Raw genomic sequence first — 27,408 nt, forward strand, 5'->3', positions numbered from 1 at the left:
GAGGCCTTAATGTGCTTGAACCCCGGTAAATGCTGCTTGCAGCTTTAATTATTATTATTATTCTTCCGCCGTAAAACTGAACGTGCAGCCCAAACCGTAAGGCCTAGAGAGCTGAAATTTGGACAGATCGTAGAGCTCAATTTGGGGAGAACTTATCAAAGTCTCAGCCCAATCGGCCTAACGGGGGCGCTACAGCGCAAAAAACAAAAATTTTGGACATTTTTGGCCGTAAATCGTATACCGTTAGCCGTAGACTCAAAAACATGGCATTGTTGCAATCCTTGGGTTAGCCCGAACAAAAGTGCACGGCGCCTTTTTGGGGTCTACGACGCACCGTTTTCTCGCAAAATCGAGCTATATCCGAAACCTACTTTTGCGAACTAGTCCTAGGATTTTCAACCAATCAGAACCAAACCACTTCAGAAATATTCCCTGGACACTCAATATCAATAATTATTAAAAAAAAGTTGAAATTTCAATTCTTACGCGAAACAGTACACCAAAAAGCGTCTATGCTAACGTTAGCCCAAATGCTATTTTGACTATAACTCTTGAACAGAATGAGATATCTTCACCAAACTCGGTATACATATGTATGAGCTCAATTTTTGGTCAAATCAAAAAATTGCGCATCTCTGCCACTTGGGGGCGCTATAAGATAGAAAAAACACATAAATGGCTATAACTAGGCAACCGTTGGCTCGATCGACTTGAAAATCGGTATGCAGTGTCTTGGTCTGAAGGGGCACAAGTACCTATGAGGACATTTGCATATCTAAAAAAACATGGCCGCCATTGGCCAAACAATTTTAAGCACCTATTTGAAAGGGTTAACGGATGTTGATCGGAACGAAACTCGCTGGGTACGTTCGACTCATGAACCTTAAGGTCTGTAAGAATTTTGAAAGAAATCGGCCACTAGTTGGCGCTAACGAGTTTTATGGCTCTGTAATCACGTGGTGTTTCACATATCAACACAATATGCATATCAATTGATAGATCTCCTCGTAATGTACAACTTTGCCTCAAGAACCATTGCTGTCAATCAAATCGTTCAATTGTTATTCACAAATATGTTAAAAACCTACTTTTGCGAACTAGTCCTAGGTTTTTTGCCCGATAGGAACCAAACCACTGCAGTAATATTCTGTGGACTCTCTAGATCAATAATTATTAAAAAAATGTTGAATTTTGTCCTTTGGTTAGCTGTAACGGGGTAATTTAGAAAAAGGGGTGTGGCCAAACATACCCCAAAGCCTATAAAACCTAAACGAAAACTCAAAACTTTATGAAACTCAGTGAAATCATGTAACAGGTGACTCTTAACAAGCATGCAAAGTTTCATGGAGATCAGACCATAGGTGGCGCTATAACAGTAGAAAAGGTCTCAAAACACAAGATTTACATGGTAAATGGCCTCAAATTGTTTGAAAATGTTCATATATTCACTCAAAAACACTAAATCTTCATATCATATGATACATCTCCTCATTCTGAACAACTTTGCCTCTGGGACCAATGTTGTCAATAAAGCTGTTAATTAAATATTCAAGATTATTTTAAAAAGTTACTTTGGCATACTTGTGATACAGTTTAAGCTGAAAATCAATAAAACCACTGAAGTACAATTCTCTAGACTCTGAAGGTCAATAATTATCAAAAACATGTTGAACAATTGCATTTGGGCAACTATAAACCAGTCATTTTATAATATGTTCTTTTCATAGTGCACACAAAGGCATATTAATACAAACAGAAAGCCCACAAATTATCAAAACTGTGTAAAATAATGCATAATTTCATTCTAAACAAGCATGCAAAATTTAAGAGAGATTGGGCAAAAAAAAAATAACACTATAACAGTTATGTTTAAAAACACAGTGTTGTTGGAGTAAATGCAATTTATAACCACTAGATGGCAGCGGAAGACCACTAATGGGCTCATTCAGTAAAGTTGAACAGTACTGTTGAAAGGATTCATGAATTCATGCCAAAACATTAAAAAATGAACTGTTATAACATTTTAAATCTCATTGAGTCAATGTTTTCCATTTTGATCATACAGATATATCAGTTTTTAAAATTTTGCCACATTATGATTACAGTTTAACCTGAAAATGACATCTAAACTCTTAAAAAGAAAAGACTTGCAATAAGTTTATTATCACCTATCACTTATTTCAAATACCTATATCTGCAACAAAATGTTTGTGCATGTATATGTGTGTCTTTGTTTGTGTGTGTTTGTGTGTGTGTGTGTGAGAGAGCATATGCTTATAGAGTATACATATATTAGTCTAATCATTTACTTTCAGTGTGTGTGTCTGTCTGTTAGCCTGTTCTCCATTTTGGATGTGTTTAACTGTCATCCATGCATCCAGGTTGGCTCAGACCACCTCAGAGGCCTTAATGTGCTTGAACCCCGGTAAATGCTGCTTGCAGCTTTAATTAGGGGTTCAAGCACGCAGTGCTGAAACCCTCTTGTAATTGTTAGGATTTTTATTATTATTATTATTCTTCCGCCCTAGAACTGAACGTGCAGCCCAAACCGTAAGGCCTAGAGAGCTGAAATTTGGACAGATCGTAGAGCTCAATTTGGGGAGAACTTATCAAAGTCTCAGCCCAATCGGCCTAACGGGGGCGCTACAGCGCAAAAAACAAAAATTTTGGACATTTTTGGCCGCAGATCGTAAACCGTTAGGCGTAGACTCAAAAACAAGGCATCGTTGCAATCCTTGGGTTAGTCCGAACAAAAGTGCACAGCTGCATTTTTTGCTCTACGACGCACCGTTTTCTCGTAAAATCGAGCTATGTCCGAAACCTACTTTTGCGAACTAGTCCTAGGATTTTCAACCAATCGGAACCAAACCACTTCAGAAATATTCCCTGGACACTCAATATCAATAATTATCAAAAAAAAGTTGAAATTTCGATTCTTACGCGAAACAGTACGCCAAGAAGCGTCTATGCTAACGTTAGCCAAATGCTATTTAGACTATAACTCTTGAACGGAATGATATATCTTCACCAAACTCGGTATACATATGTATGAGCTCAATCTTTGGTCAAATCAAAAAAATTGCGCATCTCTGCCACTTGGGGGCGCTATAAGATAGAAAAAACACATAAATTGCTATAACTAGGCAACCGTTGGCTCGATCGACTTGAAAATCGGTATGCAGTGTCTTGGTCTGAAGGGGCACAAGTACCTATGAGGACATTTGCATATCTCAAAAAACATGGCCGCCATTGGCCAAACAAATTTAAGCACCTATTTGAAAGGGTTAACGGATGTTGATCGGAACGAAACTCGCTGGGTACGTTCGACTCATGAACCTTAAGGTCTGTAAGAATTTTGAAAGAAATCGGCCACTAGTTGGCGCTAACGAGTTTATTGGCTCTGTAATCACGTGGTGTTTCACTTATCAACACAAAACGCATATCATTTGATAGATCTCCTCATAATGCACAACTTTGCCTCAAGAACCATTGCTGTCAATCAAATCGTTCAATTGCAATTCACAAATATGTCAAAAAGCTACTTTTGCGAACTAGTCCTAGGTTTTATTCCCGATCGGAACCAAACCACTGCAGTAATATTCTGTGGACTCTCTAGATCAATAATTATAAAAAAAAATGTTGAATTTTGTACTTTGGTTAGCTTTAAATGGGTAATTTAGAAAAGGGGTGTGGCCAAACATACCCCAAAGCCTATAAAACCTAAACGAAAACTCAAAACTTTATGAAACTCGGTGAAAACATTTAACACGTGACTCTTAACAAGCATGCAAAGTTTCATGGAGATCGGACCATAGGTGGCGCTATAACAGTTGAAAAAGCCTCAAAAACACACATTTTCAATGGAAAATGATCACAATTTGTAGGACATGTTCATACATTCACACAAACACTAGATCTTCATATCATATGATAGATCTCCTCTTTGTGAACAACTTTGCCTCAAGGAGCGAAGATGTCAATCAAATCGTTCAATTGCAATGTCAATGTCAATAAAGCTGTTAATTAAATATTCAAGATTATTTAAAAAAGTTACTTTGGCAAAGTATTCCAAGGCTTTAAGCTAAAAATCAATAAAACCACTGAAGTACAATTCTGTAGACTCTGAAGGTCAATAATTATCAAAAACATGTTTAACAATTGCATTTGGACAACTGATTTTATAATATGTTATTTGCATAGTGTACACAAAGGCCTATTAATACAAACAGAAAGCCCACAAATTATCAAAACTGTGTAAAATAATGCATAATTTCATTCTTAACAAGCATGCAAAATTTAAGAGAGATTGGGCAAAAAATAACACTATAACAGTTATGTTTAAAAACACTGTTGTTTGAGTAAATGCAATTTATAACCACTAGATGGCAGCGGAAGACCACTAATGGGCTCATTGAGTTAAGTTAAACAGTTCTGTTTTCATGAATTCAAGCTAAACATTAATAAATTAACTGTTATAACATTCTAAATCTAATTGATTTGATGTTTTCCATTTTGTTCATACAGATGTATCAGTTTTTAAAATTTTGCCACATTGTGATTACAGTTTAACCTGAAAATGACATCTAAACTCTTAAAAAGAGAAGACTTGCAATAAGTTTATTGTCACCTATCACTTATTTCAAATACCTATATCTGCAACAAAATGTTTGTGCATGTATATGTGTGTGTGTGTGTGTGTGTGTATAATGCTTATAGAGTATTAATATATTAGTTTAATCATTGAATTTCAGTGTGTGTGTCTGTCTGTTAGCCTGTTCTCCATTTTGGATGTGTTTAATTGTCATCCATGCATCCAGGTTGGCTCAGACCACCTCAGAGGCCTTAATGTGCTTGAACCCCGGTAAATGCTGCTTGCAGCTTTAATTTTTTTTTTCGTTTTTGGACGTGTACTTTTTGGCTGAATAACTACAAGCTTTGATTGCGTGCGAACTTGACGTCTTCGTTTCTGAAGCGACTGTTTCTTTAATTTATCCTTTCCTAAAAATTGCTAATGCCAAAAAAAAAAAAAAAAAAAATGTGTCTGAAAAAACTGACGGATACCTGTCCTCTGTGAAGTAGCAGGACCTCGCGGCTTAAGAACATTATGCGAACAGTAGCCTACTCCTATATTAATAACGCGAGTCTTTACTTGTTACATAGCCTATACAGTTTAAGACTTTATATGAATAAAGTCCATTTAATGCCTGAAATGACAAAGAAAAATAAACAGACGGCATGCACAACTCTACAAACATATTCAGTTCTTACCAGTAAATGAGCGAAAGTCCATCAAAACGCTCGAGCTCTCTTCCCCGGGGGTTCAGATAGGACATCGCATCCAACAGAAACGTTAAGGTTAAAAATAGTCTGCTCAGGAAACGGAATTAAACGCTGCCTCCAAACATTAGCACCAGACACATCACCGCGGTTTCGTGTGATGCTCGTGGTTCACATCCTCTCTCAAGAGTCAGCGCTCATTCAGCATTAAATCAATGATACAGCACCTGCCAGGAGAGAGAGAGAGAGACTCAACCGTGCCCGTTTCTAATCTGTACGACACGTGGTTTTCATGCTGACCTGGCCGTCTGTTAGACAAAATCTACATCTTGTCGACAGCCCTCTGGTCACATTACTTTGACTTAGGTACAGTCAACGTCTGTATATAGGTACCGAGATGTGTGAGTATCAGATTCACTGGTTGCCTCTCAAAAACCATAAGCTGTCTACCTAGAGAGCATTTTAGGCCATCATACGTAAGCTTGTTGCTGAAATAGATAGGTAACTAAAATGAGGCAAGGATAAATATTTAGAGACAATTGTAAGTATGCAGTTAGACTGAAGTAAAGCATGTGACCATTCAGCTTCAGGTAACTGAGATTAATAGTGTCACTTCTGACCTGTCCTAAGACGACTGCTGCACTGCAGCCAAAACACCAGAAGAGTTTCCAGTTTCCTCACATAGACATTTGTTTTTAACACCAATATCTGTCCCTATAGCCTCATGCTGTACGCTAAATCAAAACCTGTGTCTACATTTGTTCTTTTAGTGCATAAACTGTCACTGTTTATAATTACTTTAATCACACATTCACCATGATAATCACACTTTGTCAAAAATAGTATTGTTCTATTGTAGTTCATGTAAAATCGTAATAAAGGACAGGACTCATGGCAGTAGCCAACAATATACATTGTATGGATCAAAATAATAGATTTTTCTTTTATGTCAAAAATCATTAGTCAAGTCAAGTCACCTTTATTTATATAGCACTTTAAACAAAAAAGATTGTGTCAAAGGAACTGAACAACATTAATTAGGAAAGCAGTTTTTCAATAATGCAAAATGATAGTTAAAGGCAGTTCATCATTGAATTCAGATAGGTCAACTCTGTTCAGTTAAATAGTGTCTGTGCATTTATTTGCAATCAAGTCAACGATATCGCTGTAGATGAAGTGACCCCAACTAAGCAAGCCAGAGGCGACAGCGGCAAGGAACCGAAACTCCATCGGTGACAGAATGGCGAAAAAACCTTGGGAGAAACCAGGCTCAGTTGGGGGGTCAGTTCTCCTCTGAGCAGACGAAACCAGTAGTTCAGTTCCAGGCTGCAGCAAAGTCAGATTGTGCAGAAGAAGCATCTGTTTCCTGTGGTCTTGTCCTGGTGGTCCTCTGAGACAAGGTCTTTACAGGGGATCTGTATCTGGGGCTCTAGTTGTCCTGGTCTCCGCTGACATTCAGGGCAGTAGAGGTCCTTTCTAGGTGCTGATCCACCATCTGGTCTGGATACGTACTGGATCAGGGTGACTGCAGTGACCCTCTGATCTGGACACAGACTAGATCTGGTGGCTACAGTGACCTCGGAATAAGAGAGGATATTAATTAAAGATCATGTTCCATGAAGATATATTGTAAATTTACTACAGTAAATATATAAAAACAAAATTTTTGATTAGTAATATGCATTGCTAAGAACTTTATTTGGACAACTTTAAAGGCAATTCTCTCAATATTTTAATTATATATATATAGTGGGGATCGAAAGTTTGGGCACCCCTTGCAGAATCTGTGAAAATATGAGTAATTTTCAAAAAATAAGAGAGATCATACTAAATGCATGTTATATTTTATTTAGTACTGTCCTGAGTAAGATATTGTGCATAAAAGATATTAACATTTAGTCCACAAGACAAAAAAAATGCTGAAATTATTAAAATAACCCCACCCTTGGTTCTTAGTACTGTGTGCTGTAACCTGATGATCCACGACTGTCTTTCTGTTTTGTGATGGTTGTGCATGAGTCCCTTGTTTGTTCTGAACAGTTAAACTGAGCAGCGTTCTTCAGAAAAATCTTTAAGGTCCTGCATATTCTTCAGTTTTCCAGCATCTTTGCATATTTGAACCCTTTCAAACAGTGACTTTATGATTTTGAGATACACCTTATCACACTGAGGACATTTGAGGGACTCAAACACAACTATTTAAAAAGATTCAAACATTCACTGATGCTCCAGAAGGAAACAAGATGCATTAAGAGCTGGGGGTGAAAATTTTTGAAGACAATGAAGATGGCCAAATTTGTCTTATTTTGTTGAAATATAATTTTTTTCCATTTAGTTCTGCCCTTCATAAGCAACAGAAGATACTTGTATGTTTCCTGGTACACAAATTAAGTACAATTTACCTTGATCTTCAAATTCCAAAAGTTTTCACCCCAGCTCTTAATGCATCTTGTTTCCTTCTGGAGCATCAGTGAATATTTGAATCTTTTTAAATAGTTGTGTTATAATGTATATATATATATATATATATATATATATATATATATATATATATATATATATATATATATATATATATATATATATATATATACACGTATTATATATATCATGTAACCAATCAAGGGGAAGCTTATTTATTGTATACATATCAATAAAAAAAGAAGAAGAAAAAGACCCTTATGACTGGTTTTGTGGATCATGGTCACATATATAAAATTCTCCCTTTCACTTGAAATAATGTTTAACATTCCAAACCAACATAATATTTGCATACAGAATCCTGCTCTGTCTTCTTTCTCTCATCTCAATTCTGATTGGTCTTTCCTTTCTTGCATTATATATTTTTAACCATGTAGGCTATAGCAACTTTACACTTCAAGGAGGGTATCTGCCTGTATCTGACTAAAAGATACAGGCAGTAAACAACCGGGTTAAAAAACGTAAGAGATCAAATTTGTTGCACTTATATTTACAATGTGAAAGAGTTTTTATTGTTGTATTTAAGCCAGATCTTTCATGTCAAATTCTAATTAGCCTTGTCATCTCAGATTATGATTAATAATTATCACCAATAGTTTTATTTTAAATGTATCTTCTCTATCTTCAAACACATTTTGTCTTCTATTTTATTTATATTCTTAATGATGACGCAACATTAAGACAGACGATGCTGCTCCCCCTGGCGGTGAGCTTTGGTGAGAAGAGCGCAACTTTAGGCTATTGCTGCTTTAGTGAGACATCAATGCATTTATGCTTCTGCACATTGTTTAAAATGTGTGTCACATGTTATAGATGACTGGCACTTAATCATTATGTCCACACTCTGTTTTTATTCCAAGTGTGCATCATTCCAGGTCTGTGTTCAAGTTGAGAGCAAGCGTTCATGACATCCTGCCTAAGAAAGAGTCACTTCACTGAGTTCAGTGCCATTGACATACTTTGAATGAGATGTGAGGTGTAAAGCGACAGAAAGAGTGACAGGATGGGTGTGGCAGCATGTTTCAGATAGTATAGTAGGTCAGTGTACAATACAGTCAACATTCCTCCTTATCAGTAAAGCAATGTTCCTTTTCTATTTTAAGCAAGCAGAGAAGAATCACAGCTTCTGACAGCAGACTCCCTAAAGTAATGTTTTCAACACAGCATATTAGTCACAAATAACAACATTTCTCTATAAAGCACGTTTAACACTCTCTTTAATTCAAATAAATGTCTGGGGCCAGGCCGGACAGGCAGGTTTTGTCAGACCTTCCCCGTTCTAGAATGTAGGTGGAGCTGCACCGTCCGCAATGTCTGACCCAGCCGAGCAGGTTCCTTCTCAGTCTCATTCTTGACCTGGGTGTGGCTGTATGTCAATGCCACTCCATAACCCTTTTATGCATATGTGTTGAACATCAGCTGTACATTTTCCAATCAGATTTCCAGGCTTATGACATTCTACGATGCCAAAAAGAAAAAGCAGTTTCTGAAGGGATAAATAGAGTGATTAGCCAACGGTGGCTGATTATCATTGCTCTGTTGAGATTTGAGACCATGGCCAGTCCGGTTTGCTGAACTGTGGCCGGGCCATATCAGGATTGCTGCAACACAGCAGTTTTGTGTGTCAGAGGGTCTTTGGGGGGTTTTCAAACTCACTGAGCCTTGGCTTCCTGGTTTGTCCACAGTCTCAGGGGAGATTCAGCCATTCTCTGGACTCACTCTGCATGCCCAAAAGAGTTCCCGGCCCCAACAGCATCGAAAAATGGTACTATCATGTAGCAAAGACACAGTTATATAGAAGTCTTTAGTTTGTGGTATAGAAACTTCTACTGGTGTGCATAAAATAACATTAAAAAAATTGAACCCAACAGGTGAGGTCACATTTACAGTTGCTCTGTGAAATATAGTCATTTCAATAAAAATTCACAAACATTTTGGGAATTTTGTGAGAGGTCAAAAGATTTTGAGTTTTTCACTCAAATTTGTGTTGAACAACAAAATGCAGCTTTGTTTGAAAGTGAATTCTGTGTCCCAGTGTTGCAAGGTTACTTTGGAAATGTAATAGGTTACAGATTACAAGTTACCCTATTTAAAATGTAATAAGTAGTGCAACTATTTCAATTACTTAATTAGAGGAATGTATATGATTACATTTGATTACTTTTTTGATACTTTTCTAAATTTCCAATGAATGTTTTCAACTGTTAATCATTTTCAAACACTTAAAACCAGATAGGGTTAACCTTACAGTAGAATTCAGCATGGATTACCGTCAGACTTTCAAAATGCTTCATCACTGGAATTAAAATGAGAATCGTTTCATTTTGAAGCACAGCCACCACAAAATCAGACTTTAGCACCTCTTTTAGATCATTCTGAGGTTAAATACAGATATGCAATCATAATCATACAAAAAAATAAAAATAAAAGATTAATAGCTATGATACTGTTTTTGAAATCAAATCTTTATAGTTATGACATGAAACACTGGCATCTAAAAATGGCTTCAGGAAAAAAACAACAACAACAAAATAAAAAAAAACATGAATAAACCAAAATAGGAAATAAAACAGTTATCAAATAAGCATGTGTCCTTTTCTGTGTCCTAAACTCCTGAAATATTGGTGTCTTATATTTTAGAGCAGTCAATACAATTTCGGGGAAAACAAATCAATTAAATCTTTATATGTGTGTGAAAATATTCAGATGTATCCCCCTTTGAAATTCTTAACATTTTCTAATATATAACTAATTTATAAAAAAAAATCTCAGTAACTGTAACACATTACAGTTACATTTATTTTGACATTAAATTATGTAACACCATTACACATAACTAGTTTCTCCCCATTACTGGGTGCTCCACACATCACTACACTACTGTCAATGGACCTCTTTGCTGGCTAAATTTTTCTAAGGTGAATAATGTGGGAATGTAGGAAATGTCTATCACTGGATCAGTAATTAAGTATGTTTCCATTTGCAGTTATAATCATCATCTCTCTGCCAAGTGATTGACTTTTAAAGATTAAATGCATGTTGCATTGCTTTTCTGTCTTTCAGAGCAAATACACAATGGCCAATTGCAATAAGATTTATGTGTGTACATGCTGGACAAAGTTGAGCTACACTCACGTATCTAGTCTGACTTCATGAACTGAATCATCCAATTGTTACAGTATCAGTCAGACTAAAGCATTTACGTGACAAATTATTGCTTTAGTTTGACTTAAATGTAACTGTTAAAGTGCATGTAATGACCTTTCTCAGCCTCTCATTGAAACTGCATTTGATGCAACAAAACACTAATGATATGATGACATTTACCATTGCCATTCGCCATTGCTTGCCAATAGGAATCCACGTGAACAGGATTTTCAAGTAACATTTCCCTACACAGATTTCACATCTGGTTCAAGTATTTAAAGCAAACTTTCATTGAAGAGACTTCTGTGTAAGTGGTGCTTCATGTACCACTATTGATTTGTGTATTGTTACTGACAGTGGACAATGCACTTCTTTTGCTGGAAAAACTTAACAAGGTGAATAAATGTAGAAAAAAAGGAAGTGTGGTTGAAATACATATTACACATCACCTCTGTCTTTTAGAGCAAATACACAATGATGAGATCAATTCTAGTCCAATTTGTATAAATTCTGGGTAAAGACAGAGAGGATAAGTAATCTGTCTCTGTCACTTTTATCTACAAGAGAAACAGGTGCAAAGCAAGGCTTCAAGATTAAATCGTATCCCCAACAGAGACAAAAGCTGTGCTGCCACCAACAATGTCTTAACATACCACAGTGGATAGCTAGCATATTTGCACTTTACAGTTTCTATGTGCATTATTTTAGGCACATATTGCTAAGAGAAAATGTGCGACACACCTTCGGTGGCTGTGTGTCGAACAAAAGTGCTGACACTCCTGCCATTGAACCTTAAATCTTCACACCCGGAAAAACTGACATTCCTCTCTTGATGAGAGTGGTTTCTATGTATACTGTAAAAAATATATATATATATATATGAATTAATAATGTTACACTGCATAAGTTTGTCTATTAATGAAAGTTTTGAGGGAATCAAATGTATGCCTCACTCATAACATTTCGAGTAGGACAGTCAGTTTTGGTTGATAGCCCACATCTACCTGTTTAAAATACTCTCTCCACCCATGTTTGGATAATGCACCTTGCACTGAGAGGAATGAAGCACACACCCCATAGTCTATACTACACGGTTATCACAGACAAGACTGTCCCCCGGAGGAGAATGAACTTTCATTGGTACCCCCACCACTAAAATCTTCACTTCAAAGTGGCTGATTAAACACAAGCTCATCGGTACAACTTTGTGTAGGGTGTGTTGAGTTCCAAAGCAGGCCCATCCTGGCAGAGGAATGCTAAAAAAAAACAAAAACAAAAAACCATAAATTCACTACGGTACTCCAAATCTGGCCGCACAGGTCTCGCCACTGAGTTCTGTTCTCATAATGATCCACACATGTCAGGAGCACAAATCGACTCCATTCCTCACCTGCACTGTATGGGTGTGGAAGGGAATTCCGGCCTTTCACCCGTTTCAGAAATTCTTGGTCCCAAGCCCACTCACATCGAGCATTATCCATTATCAGCAGCGCATGCAAACACCTATTTATCTGCTTATAATGTGATGACAAATACATTTCGTGCCCTTTTCACTTACTGGCATGTGTGTGACAGCTAGAATGTGGCAACACCAGTAAGAGACGGTTCATACAAGCACATCTGGCATGGAAGAAACTCTGCGCCCTTGAAATAGACTCTAATGATGGAGATCTAAATGTAAATGATAGATGAAATCCATTCACACATAACAGGCATCTGATCACTCTAGGAGGTGTTGGACTGACAAAGTTAATATTTAAGCCCTTGGAATGGACTGTGTTCACTTCTAACCAATTTCACACAAGTACTCCACAGCTGTAGCTTATCTTTGGGCATTCCTTTAAAGTAGTGATATCACACTGCTAGCCGGCTATAATCATTATCGCAGTAGTAAGATAGTACTATAATTTCACATCTTCAACAGTCTCAGGCATTATGGAAGTTTTTTCCCATAACTGTAAATAGGCTACTGAAATACTTTTGTGGTTTGCAAACTGTATTCTGATGCAGGGGTGTGCAATTTTTTTAATTCTATAAAGATGCCCAAGCCAGACAAATATCTTCATGCATAGAGATGCATTTCTTATAAAGAAAAAAAAATTACAATTAAATATTTTGTCACAGTACTATAGGCAAAGCAGATTATTAAAACACTTGTGCATGTTTATATGCACTTTATATTTCTTAAAATGCTGGAAGCTTTTCTGAGACTGACAAATTCATGACGTTACATCAGCGTAAATATTAGCATAATATATTCAAATATTCTGATTTGAATTGGGTTTGCGGTCAGTGTGGATGATCACTGACTAAGGACACTAGGCTATACCCTGTATCCCATTATTCTTTGATTATCTGTAATTCAAATAATTGAAATGAATGCTAGGTCTGCTAATGCTAATACTTCAAATAACGCACCCACTGAAATAATTTGACACCTGCTGTTTACTCATGTATGCTTGTTTATGTTGGATCACAGTCTTAATCTGACACCTGCTGAAATAGACCTGGAAAGAAAGAGCTTATTATTTATATAATGTGATGCCTAAGGCATGGTGTAAAATAATGGAATAGGAAGGGAGATATTGAACACCAAACTAGGATTTCTTGTGTTTCCATCTGCTTCCATTCAAAAACAGACACTGGAACACACACAAATGCACACACACACACACACCCACAATGACTCATTGTTTCTAGCCATCCAACAATACCCGGTTCTCATGGCTTTTCCTCTGTTGGCATTAAAATGCTCCCCTGGTGACTTCTTAGCTGCTCTGTGAGCGTGAGGCCCTGTTCCAAGACAATTACGATATTTTAAAACTGTTAAAGATATGTACCAGCTATAAAATGAAGACTGCTCAGGAAGCTTAACATCAGCAATCACTATAAAGGTCTTGCTTTTCTCTAGCTGCATCCCAAACTAAGGCTAGACTGGTTTTGTATGTGTGTGTTCACGATTTGTGTGTGTTCACTGCTGTGTGTGTGCACTTTGGATGGGTTAAATGCATGGCACGAATTATAAATATGGGTCACCATACTTGGCTGAATGTCATGTCACTTTCAAAAAGCTTAAGTTAGAGACCAAATGCTGGTTTGTAGTTTCTGACAACCTTACATTTCCAGTAAATTAAAGACAATTTGAAAATAAATATTATAATAATTATAGTAATGAATTTAAATCCTATAAATTAAAGAAAGTTTGATCAGTTGTTACATGCTGTCAAACAAATTATCAGAATTTTAATGAATGTTCTAAATGATGTGTTCCAATAGCTAGGCTATATGTTTATGCAAGATAATAATACTGAATAGGTCTCAAACATTTTTGACTTTTTTAATGCTATTTAAAAAGTCATGAGACCCCAAAGTGTATCGTAACTGATCCTTATGTACACACTTATGTAGGCTACATAGTGTCATTACATCCAAATAAAGGCTGCTGCTGCTGATGTTGTTGTTGTTGTTGTTGTTTACTTTTGTGAATGAAACAGCCCACTGTTAATAAAAGTTTACTGTGACTGTAGCCTGTTGAATCTCTCTCCCTCAAAACGTGTACAGAAGAAAAAGTGACGCCGCCTCAGTTAGGATAGGCTGCAGGTATGTCTCTCAGAAAGGGGCGGACACCAGCCCGCACTTTTAAATGGGCTTGATGTTAAAAGCACGGCTTAACCTTGACGGACAGCGAAAGCTCGTGTTGTCGGGAGGGTAGTGGCTGTTTTGGTCATTGTGGGCGTTGTATGTGAGGTGTACCTGTCCTGGGACACGCGTCAGGTTGTTAAACGACAGACACACAGAAGCAGAGTGGGATCCTAACCGTGCCATCTTAGCAGAAACTCCGCAGCTGTCATCATGTTCAGAAAGAAGACCGGAAAGTCCAGCATGGCCATCAATGACAAAAGGTCGGTGGTGACTGGATACATTCTCACTGTGCATTGTCTTTTTTTTTTTTTTTTTTTTTTTTTTTTGCGTCGTTCCGGAGTCATTACGTGTTTTAACACGGTCGCGTTTCATTCTCGTTTGGATTGTAGTAGCTTCACTAGCCAAGCTGCCCCATTTACCCCTGTATTTTGAAATCTATCTTGATAAATATCGGTTTTATGCTTGCTTGACTTGAGGTTACTGTAGTAAGGGTGTGGCGCTGTAACAGGTTGGATAACTTTTCTCTATGAGATACATATTCCGTGTTTTCTGCGACTCGCCTGGGTTGGTCTCACTTCACAAATAATTTTTTTTTTTTTTATAGAAAAGTTACAATTTGTATGTCTGGTTTCTACTTAGGATACGTGTTTATAGTGAGGGAGTGTATGTTCTGAATGATTGAATTGACTATATCTCAACCCTCATCTCTTTGTGATGAACAACTAGATAACCTTCAGACAGATCTTTTAGTTCTGACACCCTCCATTTGAGAAGTCCAGCCAAGACAGTCCAAGGTGAGACTGACAGGGCTGTGTAAACTGTTTGGTCAAAGACCACTGGTTATTCTGTACAGAGCAGAGTTGAGTCATGCAATTGTGAAAGGCATAGCTATTACAGGAATGTGGAGCAGTCATTTAAATGTGTTGTGTTTATAATGTATTATTAGTAGTAGGCTAATTTACAATAACCAACATTTTATTGATGCTATTGTATATAGTTCTCAAGTTGCATATGAATCAGAACAGGCTGTGAAAATGTGTAGGGAATGTTTAAAGAAAGCTGATTGGTTAAGAAGAGAAGTGTAAACAGTGTCAAGTTCAAGTTCAAGCAAGCATGGACTTCTGATGAGTCTGGCCTCCAGCTTCATTTCGGTAGGATACAATATCGGACTCTGATATTGTGAAAGCAGTGCAGCGTCGTTCACAGCAGTTATGAAGGATTTTACTCTAGGAGTATGGTTTCAGTTTGAGTCAAAATTATTTTATTGGTTACAGATGTACAAAAAAAAAAAAGGTTTTTCTAAACACATAGTTTTCTTTTTAAGTCATCCTCGGGTGTTGTTTGACTGCGCTAGGCACAATGGGTCACTCGGTGTCAAGTGTGCCAAGTTTTTATTTGTCTGTCATCTTTTGACAAAACAAGGCAAAAAACGGGCAGTTTGTTTGCAGGAAGCTAAGAAAGGAAAACAACCTCAGGCTAGTTAATACCATGCTTAAGACATCCACTTTTTTATTGTTATGGTTTTGCATTTGTATATTTTGGATATGGGAACTCCTCTAGGGAAGGGAAGTGAACATCAAATAATTACTTGCCACACCTAGATCTTCATCTCAAATCCGATTAAATCATTTTCTTTAGACAGCAGTTCAACTGATGCTGCTTGTCCCATCATCCATGTTATACAAATCTGGCAATTTTACATATATAAAGTTCCAGCTTTGTTTTTCTATGTCTTGCTGCTTTAATAGTTGTTTTTGATTCAATAAATTACAACAACAACGCTGGTTACATAATCTCGTGCTTTAACAGTCCAGCTGTGTTTTGCAACTCATTTTGATTGGTTTCACATGCAGATGTATTCAGAATAGAGGACATAGAAAAAAAAAAAAAAAAATATATATATATATATATATATATATATATATATATATATATATATCTTTCTTGCATATGCAGTAGTGACGTTAGTAAAACTAGTTAGACCTGTTTTTTAACGCCCTCATTAAAGCCACCTTCTTGTTGTAATTATCAGCCTAATTTACATATCTCACTCATAATGTATACTCAGTTCTACAGTGAACACAAAACTTAAAATAAAGACATTATCATTTTAGTCCATGTGAGATATTTTTAACTGCCATGAACCTCATTATCAATGATTCATACTCTTGGATGTTAAAACAACATGCCTTGTCTTTGAGGCAAATACGACCCAAGGTTTGCAATTTGTTTCTGATCAAGTTGAGTCATGTCTGCCACGCACTGTCAAAAGCCCTTTCTCTGGAATTCGCAGAATGCACTAAAAACAATGCAAGGCTTTTGTAATGTTGAACGGCGCTTCTGCATTTTTTCAATATGCTTCAGCTGAAAGAACATTTTTTTTTTTTAGCACCATGGTTATCGTAACATATCTGAAATCTGTGCCAGATGATGTGGAATGAAACTGTTTCAAGTCCGGTATTTATTTTCAGAGCATCTCAGCATGACAGAGAAGTGAAGTGCTAGAATCCTAGATCCTGAGATACAACATAACAAACCTACATTTGCAGCAGTATAATGGGGAAAAATATGTGTAGATCTGGCTTACTTGAACATCTCCCACAAATAAACAAACAAAAAAAAAAGTTCTGTTATTTCACCGTAGACCACCTGACACTGATTTGGCGACCCTGATTGACAAGTTGCAGAAGAATGCAGATAAGGTGGAGAAGAACATCATTGAGACGGAACAGAATCTCAACAGGGTAAGTACAGAACGACTCTTTTTGGGGATTACAAATCAAAGCCAGAGAGTTAGTCACTCCTCCTGTCTTTCCACCAATAAGCATATCATTTTTAGTATTTAGAATTATTTATTTTTTTTTCATTTTCATGTGTTTTTGCACTATATATATATATATATATATATATATGTGTGTGTGTGTACACATACAGACACACACACACCGTATACACATATATGCAACACTTATTAAAAATATATTCAATAAAAATAAATAAATATCTTCTTTTCATAGATGAAAAAGTCATACAGGTTTGGTACGACATATTGAGTGAACCACCTCCTTAATTATTGATACATAACTATGCTTAATTGTGTTGCTCATTGATGTTTCTAGGATATCAGGAAGATCAATGAGAGCAAGCAGCCCCTGTACCAGGAGGACACCAACAAGAGGATCCTGAACTCCCTGGAGCTGCTGAATAGTCTGGATGAAGACGCAGCCCAAGCCTCTCGTTTGCAGCACCCTCAAGCTGAGATGATTGAGAAGGAGTGAGTATTAATACTAGAACTCCGTCTACATAGGCGCCTTTAATCTGAAAAGTCCAATAGCATCTCATGCTTTATGCCATGGAATGTTTTTTTTTTTTTCTGTGAATTTTGCTGGGATTGTGGATGACTCATTTTATTTCTTCTCTTCAATGGAAAAGTATGAGGCAGCTGCGAGTGCGTGTGATGAAGCTCCGCGAGGAACATGATCGCATTTACCACATCACGCGATCAGAGCAGGTTCCCACCGTCAACTGGGGAAAGATAGTCGATGAGAAACTGGTGTGTATCTAAACAAATCCCCCTATCCTTCTTCTGAATGTATGCTTTTAAATGCAGTCGTTTCATGTGCGAATGTGTTCTGATGCAGGCAAATGTGAACAATAAAGGATACGGACAAGATCTGCTGACCGTCGAGGATGAAGTGGAGGAGCACAATATTTTCCACAGCGAAGTCGAGGCACTGGCTCCGTACATCACTGGAGACCGGGTACTTTTTAACTGCCTTTTTTTAAATGCAATGCTGAATAAAAGAAGTACAGTCATGCGAATGACATCTGTGACTCATCTGCTTACTTGCATAACAGGATGGTCCGGATGGCCAGCAGGCGAAGTACAACAAACTACTGGTGAGACTTCATTTTCTGCTTTCAATTTTCAACATGAAGTTTTAATGGTAAGTTTTTAGTGTCTCAAAACACTGTATTAAACCATGTCTGTCTCAGGCGAACTCCTCTGCACGCCAGAAGAACCTGCTCAGTCTGAGGGACTACATGCAGCGCTGCACCAGCGAGCTCTACTGGATGGAGCAGCAAGCTGACGAGCGAACCACATATGACTGGAGCGACAACAACCTGGACTACCCTGCCCGCAAGAGGCAGTACGAGGTAAATGAACACCTCTTTATTCATATAACCACCTAAATTACAACTCATTTATTCATTACCTAAGACAATAAGTTTGTAGTTTGTATTTTAAATGTGCTTTCATGATTCAAACCTCCTACAAGAGATATGATTATAGCATCGAAATGCAAACAACGAATCTATATATTTTTAACATGCTGCTTTGTGCTTGAAAACTTCATCAGAACTTCATCAGCAAGTGTCTGGAGGCTAAGGAGAAAAGCATCACCCAGCTGAATGAAGATGGAGAGGAACTTATTGAGCAGAACCATCCAGGAAAAAATGTCATTGGGGTAATTACAAGCCATTTGCTTGCAGTGGTTGTTGGTTGCCACAGGCATCATGGGATGTCTTTTTACGGTGCATAACTGTGCTGCACTATAGAGTAGTATGCAGTATTTATGGCAACACTGAAACACCAAAAAACTTTGATCTGAAATGAGTTTTCGCATTTTCTTTGAGCATAGCTAAGCCAAACAGCATGTGACAAATCTATTCGAAGCACAAAAATCTGCTTCATACTTTAAAATAACCACCATAATCGATACGTGGATTAAAGAGGTTCTTAGTTAGATTCATAAAGTGTGATGTCCCAGTTGGATAATGCACTGGCTGACTCTGCAGTCAAGACTTTTAGCCAGTCGATTTTATTTATATTTAATGTGTTTGTGTTTTAATGTATTACTATGAAAGAATTTTATTGTACTGTTTAATGTATGTAATCATTTAGGGGTTTTGTAAATTGGGGTAGTCTTGCAGAATTTTAACTTGTAGAAAAATCCAATAAAGTAATAAAAACCACAGCATAATAACAAGATATAAAAACCAAACACCATCAGGCTAGCACACATTACGTAACAATATGTTGCATCGATTTTAAATAAACCAAATAACTTCAAATATAACTTCAGTGCATATAACTAATAAAAAACTTGCACGTGTACATTAGCCTACATTTACTATCCCAGTGGCATTGCTGTATATGATTATTCTAAAACCAGTCTTGTGTTTAGGCACACATGGATGCTGTACATGCGGATTGGAAGGAATACCTCAACCTGCTCATCTGTGAAGAGAACCACCTCAAGAACATGGATGATTATCACAAAGTCAGTTCGCATTTTGCTTCATTTCCTATTCGTTATTTCCTCACGTTTGCTGTCGGACTTGCTCAGCTGCATTCTTTTTATTTTTTCCAGTTCCACAAGGATGCAAGAGACACCAGCGATTTGTTGAAGCGCCTGGAAACTGAGATCAACCAGAAGTATAACCCCGAGTTTAAAGACATGTACCAGATGGAGGGCCTGATTGCTGACCTGAATGTAAATACGTGGTTCTAACATTGCTATATTTTTACTGACTTGCTGAACTAAAAGGTGTCTCCGCTATCTAAGGCTGTCTGTGTTTGTCTTGACAGGATCAGGCAAAGGCCATGGACCGTTTCGACGAGCGGCTGAAAGCTCTCCAGACGCGCAGCCTGCAGGTGCTCCCTCTGAAGTACCGCAGGGAGACTCCTCAGAAACTGCTCCCTATCGAGGCTCTGTGTGAATACGAGACTAATGAGGTACGGAGTTTGAGCTCTCGCTCACTTCATGCATGCGGCTTAGAGCTCCACTAATACCAGTCAGTGAAACATCAGCTATTATCATGAGTAAGCACAGAAAAACATTGCACCCGGTCTCCGCTCGTGTTTTGGATTCCCCCATCTAATGTATTTAAATCCTTAAGAAGACCTTCACCCAAACGATTCATCTGGTATAAACCTCTGGAGACGTGTGCAGGGGATTTTGTACGGATTTCAGATTTATTTTAAGAATTTGTGCTGCAATATCAAGCTGAAACAGAGCTTACTTTGCTCATTTCGTATGACACAGGGTTCAATTATTCGAGGGGAGCGGTACACCCTGCTCAGGAACAATGGGTCAAAATGGGACGTGAAGGACGCAAATGGCCGCACTATGAGTGTTCCAGCAGTGTGCTTCATAATCCCACCGACCGACCCCGAGGCTGTGGCTGTTGCTGATAAGTGGGTATTCCCTGCTCTGTATATGCAATTTATAATGCATACACTCACAGATGTGTCTAATCTGAAAAACATCTTTTACAGTCTAATAAATCAGCACAAGGGTATCAAACAGAAAGTTGCCAGCAGCAAATCTGCACTACAGGCACGACTGGCAGAGCTGAAGAAGGAGAGTACAGGAGGTCAAGGTTTGTAATAACACATTTAGATGCAGAGCTCTCCAAAAGAGAGTAAACACTCAGTTTATTAACTTCTCGAACCTCAGATAAACAAGAGCAGCAATGCCGTCAACTGATGGCAGGACTGGATAAAGTGGTCAGTGATCTGGATAAGCAGGAGAAGGCCATTTACTCTCGTGTGCGCCCCCCACTGGAGCAGACACGTCCCGTGCAAGACAGCGCTGACAGGCTACAGGACATAAAGGTACAAAGTTTGGTGCTTTTTGAGTATGCTTTTTTCATATTGCACATCATGCATCAGCATGTTATTAATTATATAATGGGTTTCATTGTAATAATGTTTATTAAATAAATTTTTAGCAGATATTTCAGTCTCAGTATGTTGCTTGTCAGTTACTGTTTTGTTTTTAAGAGTATCACGTTAGGTTGAAACTTATCTGTGCATTAGAGGGTCTTAGCATGTTCAAACCCGATAAAAGGTGAACATTATGAAACCGCACATACATTTTATTGCATATATCAGCAATAATAAGGGATATATATAAATGTTTGAAAGTGAATGGGAATCTGAAACTTAAACACAAAAGCATTTTTTCCGATCCTTACTTTTCAGTGGAAACTGATGTTTTGACCTTAAACCTTGATCCAGTATTTTCTTCCCAGGACATTGCTACTGCTGTTCGGAAGATAGAGCCAGAAAAGTCTGCGAAAGTACAGGAAGCTGAGAGTTTCCTCCGATCCTCTCCCAAATGTGCAAGTGCACCACAGCTCTACTCCAAGGTGGATGAGACGAACAAAAAATACAATAAAGTTGATTTGCTGTTGAAATGTTCTGAGGACAAGTAAGTATTACACTGGAGATCGTGCCTGTCTTATTAATTGAAAGCTTGAATTGTGAGCCTAAAAATTGCACTTTTGTAGACTGCAGAACTCTTATCGGCTGGAGAATTCTCTGCAGAATGGCAAAGCTCTGCTGTCCTCTTATGAAAACAAACTGGCAAGAGAAGAGGTTGCCCCATCCAACCCCACCTCACTGGAGAAGACCCAGCGGGAGTTATCGGTAAGTTTAGTAATCCATGCCATGTAATCTTTTTTTTTTTTTTTTTTATACTATGCACTCATGTCTCGTACTCCTGTCTCCAGGATATTGCATCTGAGCTGAGGAGCAAAAGATCTACTATAACAGAGAATGAGCAGAACCTGAGAGATGCCAAGGCCAGCTGCAACAACATGGCCAACAAAGTGCAAGAACACTGCCCTGATATTGAGAGGCAAGAGGCTGATGTTCAGAAACTCACCAAGCGCTTCGACAACCTGAACAGACAGGTTGAAGCAAGGTGAGTTCATATTATTTAGAGTTATTTAAAATAGAAATGTACTTAAAAATGACTTGAGAATTTGATCGCACGGCTTCATCTTATTTAGTTTACTGTGTGTTGTGATTATATTATTTCTATTGCACCCTGATTGATTTCACTATTAATGTGTATGGTTGCACTTCATGTAAGGTTTAATGTTTTATTTAATTATGTGTCAAGAAGAGCATTTATTAATTTGTAAATTTGCTATTGTGCACTGTAAATTAATGATTAATTAATGATCTAATGTACAAAATGTTCATGCACTGAACCTTATTGTAAAGTGTTATCCTTGTTTATTTTATACAGATACATTCTTCTTTCTATTGCATAGGTCCTACAGAAAGTGTATTTTATCACAAAAAAAAAAATCAGCATATTTAAAATAATTAAATGTTTTCATTTTACAGATCACAATGTCTGCAAAAAGCCAAAACCGCTTATGCCAACTACAACAATGACTATGACAACCTTAACAGCTGGCTTTCTCGACTACCAAACTATGAGCCGCGTGAAACTGATGACATTAGACAGATTGACGACAAACTGAAAAATCAAAGGGTAAGGGTTGAACCACTTCTCTCATTGCAATAATTCCATTATAATACTACAAATGACATTTATTTACCAAAATTATGTTTGAATCTGTTCTTACAGAATCTGCTCTCTGACATCGCGAGAAAGGAATCAGACCTGAACAATGTGTCTAGAAATGCACAGCTTTATCAGCAAGCAGTCAAGGTACAAAAACCACAGTGTATTACTTGCAAAGCATTATCCTAATATCATTTTTATGCAAAGCCATGTGAACTCCTTTGTGTTGTGGCTTTCAGGACTATGAATATGAAGCTGAGCGGTTTAAATCCATCCTTGACCTTGAAGATGGCTTGGTTCCTCAGACATACAAAAGGAGCAGACTTGAATCTCCTGCCTTGAAAGTGAAGAGAGAGGTGAATTGTTTTTTTAACTACTAAACAGTTTCCTGGATCAAGTAATGCCTTTTAATGACAGTTTTTGTGACTGGTAAAGTATAAACATGATTGTTGTGTTTTAAAGGAATCTGCAATTGAGTCCAAATTCACTGAAGCGAATGCTGTGAACAAGCAGAGGCTGCAGAACCTAGAGTTTGCTCAAAGCCTTCTTAACCAGGTAAAACACACTAACACACACCATACATAAAATTAACCATAGTATGGCATGAACATAGCTTGGCTTTTTACCACATCGACTATTTTTGCAATTCTTTACAGCAACCAGAAGTTACAGTAATCCAGCAAAATGTCCAGACGGTGAGATCCTCAGCCCCAGGAGAAGAGCCCTGGAGAATCAGAAAACAGCTTCAGGAAGAAATTCAGCGGAGAGACCAACTGGAAAAAGAAATCCAGAGTGTCCAGAGTGACATCTATTTACTAGAGGGCCAGAAACCACAGGACACAATCGTCAAGAAAGAGCTCATCAAGCAGGTGCATGACCCTCAACTTGATGAAGAATACCACCGGGTCCAGCAGAAGCTCTTAGAAGAAAGCAGGACCACTCGTGTCTTAGAGAGCGAGTTGGACACCCTCCGTGTAAAGCTGCGTGGGATCGAGACCGAAATGAAAGAGGGAGCTCAGCAGTATACAGTCAAGGAGGTGCTCCGCATTGAGAGGGACAGGGGACAGGAGGAAGAACTCAGGAGACTGAGAGAAGAGCTTGAGGAAGTCAAGAGGATGAAGATGGTCAGAGAGAATGAAATCATTCAGATTCAAAAGCAAGTGACTATCCTTGCAGAGGAGAAAAGCAGGGAGCAGGAAATCATCAGGGAGGAGGAAGTCGTTAAGGTTCAGAATGATCCTCAGCTCGAGAGCGAGTACAGACTATTGCTTGACAGGAAACAAAAAGAAATTAACAGCCGAAAGGAACTCGAGGACGAGCTTCGATTCCTGCAGGAGAAACTAAGGCGTCTTGACAAGGAAAAGGCAATGGCTGAGGAAAAGATCTCCATCAAAGAAGTACTGAAAGTTGAGAAAGATATTGCTTTGGAGAGAGAGGTGGAGAACCTGAGGAGACAATATGAAGATGAAAAAAGCAAGCGCAGCTCTTTGCTGAGAGAGAAAACGGACATTCAGCGTAAGATTACCAGCCTGGAGGAAGAGAAGTCAAGGGTCATCATTCAGGAGAAGGTGCGTGAGATTGTTCGACCTGATCCGAAGGCGGAAGCAGAGGTGGCAAATCTCCGACTTGACCTGGTGGAGCAGCAGAGAAGATGCAGAGATTCAGAGCTTCAGCTGAAGACCCTCCAGGATGAGCTGATAGTGCTAAGAAACAGAGGCCCACAAATTGAATACAAGGAGATAATCAAAGAGGTCATCAAGTACAAGATTGACCCGGAAACTGAAAGAGAACTGGAGAAGCTCAGGAACGAAATTGTGGACAAAACCCACCAAACCGAGAAGTTCGAGATGGAGATCCTCCAACTCAAAGACGAGATCCAAAGATGGAAAGACACCCAGCCTCAGATTCAGACCAAAGAGGTTGTGAATGAGATCTTGCAATACAGAGAAGATCCTAAAACCAAGGAGGAGATTGAGAGTCTCAAGCGTAAACTGGCTGAGGAACAGAGGAAGCGTTTGGACCTGGAAAGCGAAAGGGCCTCCAATGAAGAAAGGATCAGGATTAAGAAGATCGACTTGTCCCAGGTGAGGGAGAAGATTGTCCAGCAAGAAGTAGTGAAGATGGAGCAGGATCCAGTCTTGAAGTCTGAATGTGACAACTTCACTCAAAACATCAACAATGAGCAGAGACAGAGAGAGATCTTGAAAGAGGAGCTGATCAGATTGCAGCATCAAAAGGCTGAATTGGACATTCAGCTTGAGGAGCTGGAACGTGAACGCAGGTCCCGCAGAGAAGCTGAGCTTGAAATCCAGAGGCTGAGAGTGCGGCTCAATGAACTAGAGATCAGGGACAAGGAAAACCGAGAAAAGGTTACAGTAAAGCAAAAGGTTGTTCTCCAGCAGGACCCTCAACAAGAAAAAGAGCACTCTATCCTACGTCTTCAGGTTGAAGAGGAGAGGCACAAGCGTATGCTCTTGGAGAAGGAGTATAATGTCTTGATGCAAAAGCAGGAAATTCTCGAGAGAACGGAAGTGCGTGAAAAAGTTGTGCGAACCGAAAAAATTCAAGTCGAACGAGACCCGGAGGCCGAGATGGAAATTATAACCCTAAAGAAAAGCCTTGAAGAAGAGGAAAAGCGCCGTCGTGAGCTGGACCAAGAGATCATCAACCTAAACTCGAAGCTTTCGGAGGTGGAGTTCACCAATACAAAATCATCCAAAGAACTCAACTACATTCGTGACGAAAGCAACAGGTTACAGCAGGAGAACCAGCGCCTACAGAATGAAATAAGGAAGCTTCAATCTGAGATCGAGATCACAACAAAAGAAACCAGACACATCACTGAGACTTCTCCGGTGGAGAACAGCAGAACCTGGAAATTCGATTGGAATCCTTGCAAAGAGAACTCTCTGAACTCAGGCGCATCCGAATGGAGAAAGACCAAGAAATCGAAAAGCTTCAGAAGAGTCTGTCTGCAATGAGAGTGAAGAGGGAGCAGCGAGAAAGTCACCTCCGCCGCTCGATTGTCGTCATCGATCCAGACACCGGAAAGGAGATGAAGCCAGAGGAGGCTTACAAGCTCGGCCTAATCGACTGGAAAATGTTCGTCAACCTTCAGAGTCAAGAATGCGACTGGGAGGAGATCACAGTCAAGGGTCCGAATGGCGAGTCCTCCGTTCTTCATGACCGAAAATCAGGCAAGAAGTTTGCCATTGAAGACGCTCTGAGGGCTGGAAACATCACAAACCGTCAGCTGCAACAATATCAGAACAAGGAGATCAGCATCCAGGAGTTCGGTCTCTTGCTGTCAGGCAGAGTCATATAGATCCATTCAAATACAACTTACGTAAATGTGCTGTTTGTGTTCCCAAATTGCAGTTGAAATCTCTTTTTAGATTCACTTTCTCAATACAGTATGTATTTGTTTTTAAATGCATTCTTATATCAATGCAAGATGGTGTTGCTTTGGTTATGGTGCTGAATTTGGGTTAATGTTTCTATCGCTGTACTTACGAATCTTCATTGAAGATTAGCAGACGAGACATGTTTGAGAATGTTTTAATGAAATCTAGTTCAGTTTTACTGGAATCCGATCTAATATATGCATATAAAATGTGTGCCTTAATGATAAAATTATGGACCCATCTGTCCCTCTTTATGCACTTTTTACTTGTGTCAGATTATACTACTTCCATGTTTGATTTAAGATAAAGAAAAAATGAAATGAAGATAAAACTGTGTTATTTCCCTTTGCCTTTATCATGAAGTAATAAAAGCTCAAGCTGTCTTTGCAATCACTTTTAGTTAACCGTGTCATTTCCATGCAGTGTTGGGTGCAACTAGTTACACAAAGTAATTAGTTTCTCTAATTGAAGTACTTTTCCCTTGAAAAGTAAAGTAAGGTTACTCTTATTTTTCTGTAATTAAATTGCAGTTACTTCTTATGTAATTGAACTATAAGGCTGTAAAACATTTATATACAATACAACAGTGGATTTAACATCAAAGTCTAACCAATACATGCTTTTTATGTATGCTTCTCACTTTAAATACTTTGGTGACTTAGTAAGAATATTGGTAACACTTTTTCCAATTCTCACTATTGACTAGTTGGGTATTAGCATGAATAATAGTGAGATATTGGCTGTTTATTATTACTTAAAAAAGCACATATTAATGTCTTATTCTGCAAGACCTAAATATAAATCCTTAATCACCCAATTCTTAAACTTAATTGTCAACATTGTTAATAGTGAAAATTGGACACAAATCTAAAGTGTGACCAGAATAATTTATGTAGCCTATATCTATTATTTATTTAGAAGAATTAGAAGAACCGTTTCGTGTCTATCCTGTAAAATTCAGTAACTGATTTAGAAAGTAATAAGTAATTAAATACTTTTTGGAGAGAGTTATTTGTACAGTATTCTAATTACACTGTTGAAGATGTAATTAGTAATATTTTAATTACTTTTTTTAGAGTAACTTATCCAACACTGTTTCCATGACATCTTAAATATTATGTATTGGG

The 27,408-nt window shown here is 38.1% G+C and overlaps 1 protein-coding gene across 1 annotated transcript; it reads left to right on the forward strand.

Annotated features, from left to right (window-relative positions):
* Window positions 1–14,560: 14,560 nt before the first annotated feature.
* On the forward strand, window positions 14,561–26,674 carry LOC113093895 (periplakin-like). The gene is given in 23 exon segments (XM_026259467.1): window positions 14,561–14,807; window positions 17,192–17,291; window positions 17,667–17,821; window positions 17,980–18,100; window positions 18,189–18,308; window positions 18,406–18,447; window positions 18,544–18,705; window positions 18,909–19,016; window positions 19,737–19,832; window positions 19,923–20,045; window positions 20,141–20,287; window positions 20,598–20,749; window positions 20,831–20,934; window positions 21,012–21,169; window positions 21,589–21,767; window positions 21,847–21,985; window positions 22,069–22,262; window positions 22,694–22,844; window positions 22,941–23,024; window positions 23,117–23,233; window positions 23,340–23,432; window positions 23,534–25,742; window positions 25,745–26,674. Coding segments are annotated over 23 exon segments (5,262 nt in total). The 5' UTR covers window positions 14,561–14,757; the 3' UTR covers window positions 26,203–26,674.
* Window positions 26,675–27,408: the final 734 nt, after the last annotated feature.

Source organism: Carassius auratus, unplaced genomic scaffold (genome assembly GCF_003368295.1).
Source record: "Carassius auratus strain Wakin unplaced genomic scaffold, ASM336829v1 scaf_tig00215201, whole genome shotgun sequence".
In the NCBI taxonomy this organism is placed as follows: Eukaryota; Metazoa; Chordata; class Actinopteri; order Cypriniformes; family Cyprinidae; genus Carassius; species Carassius auratus.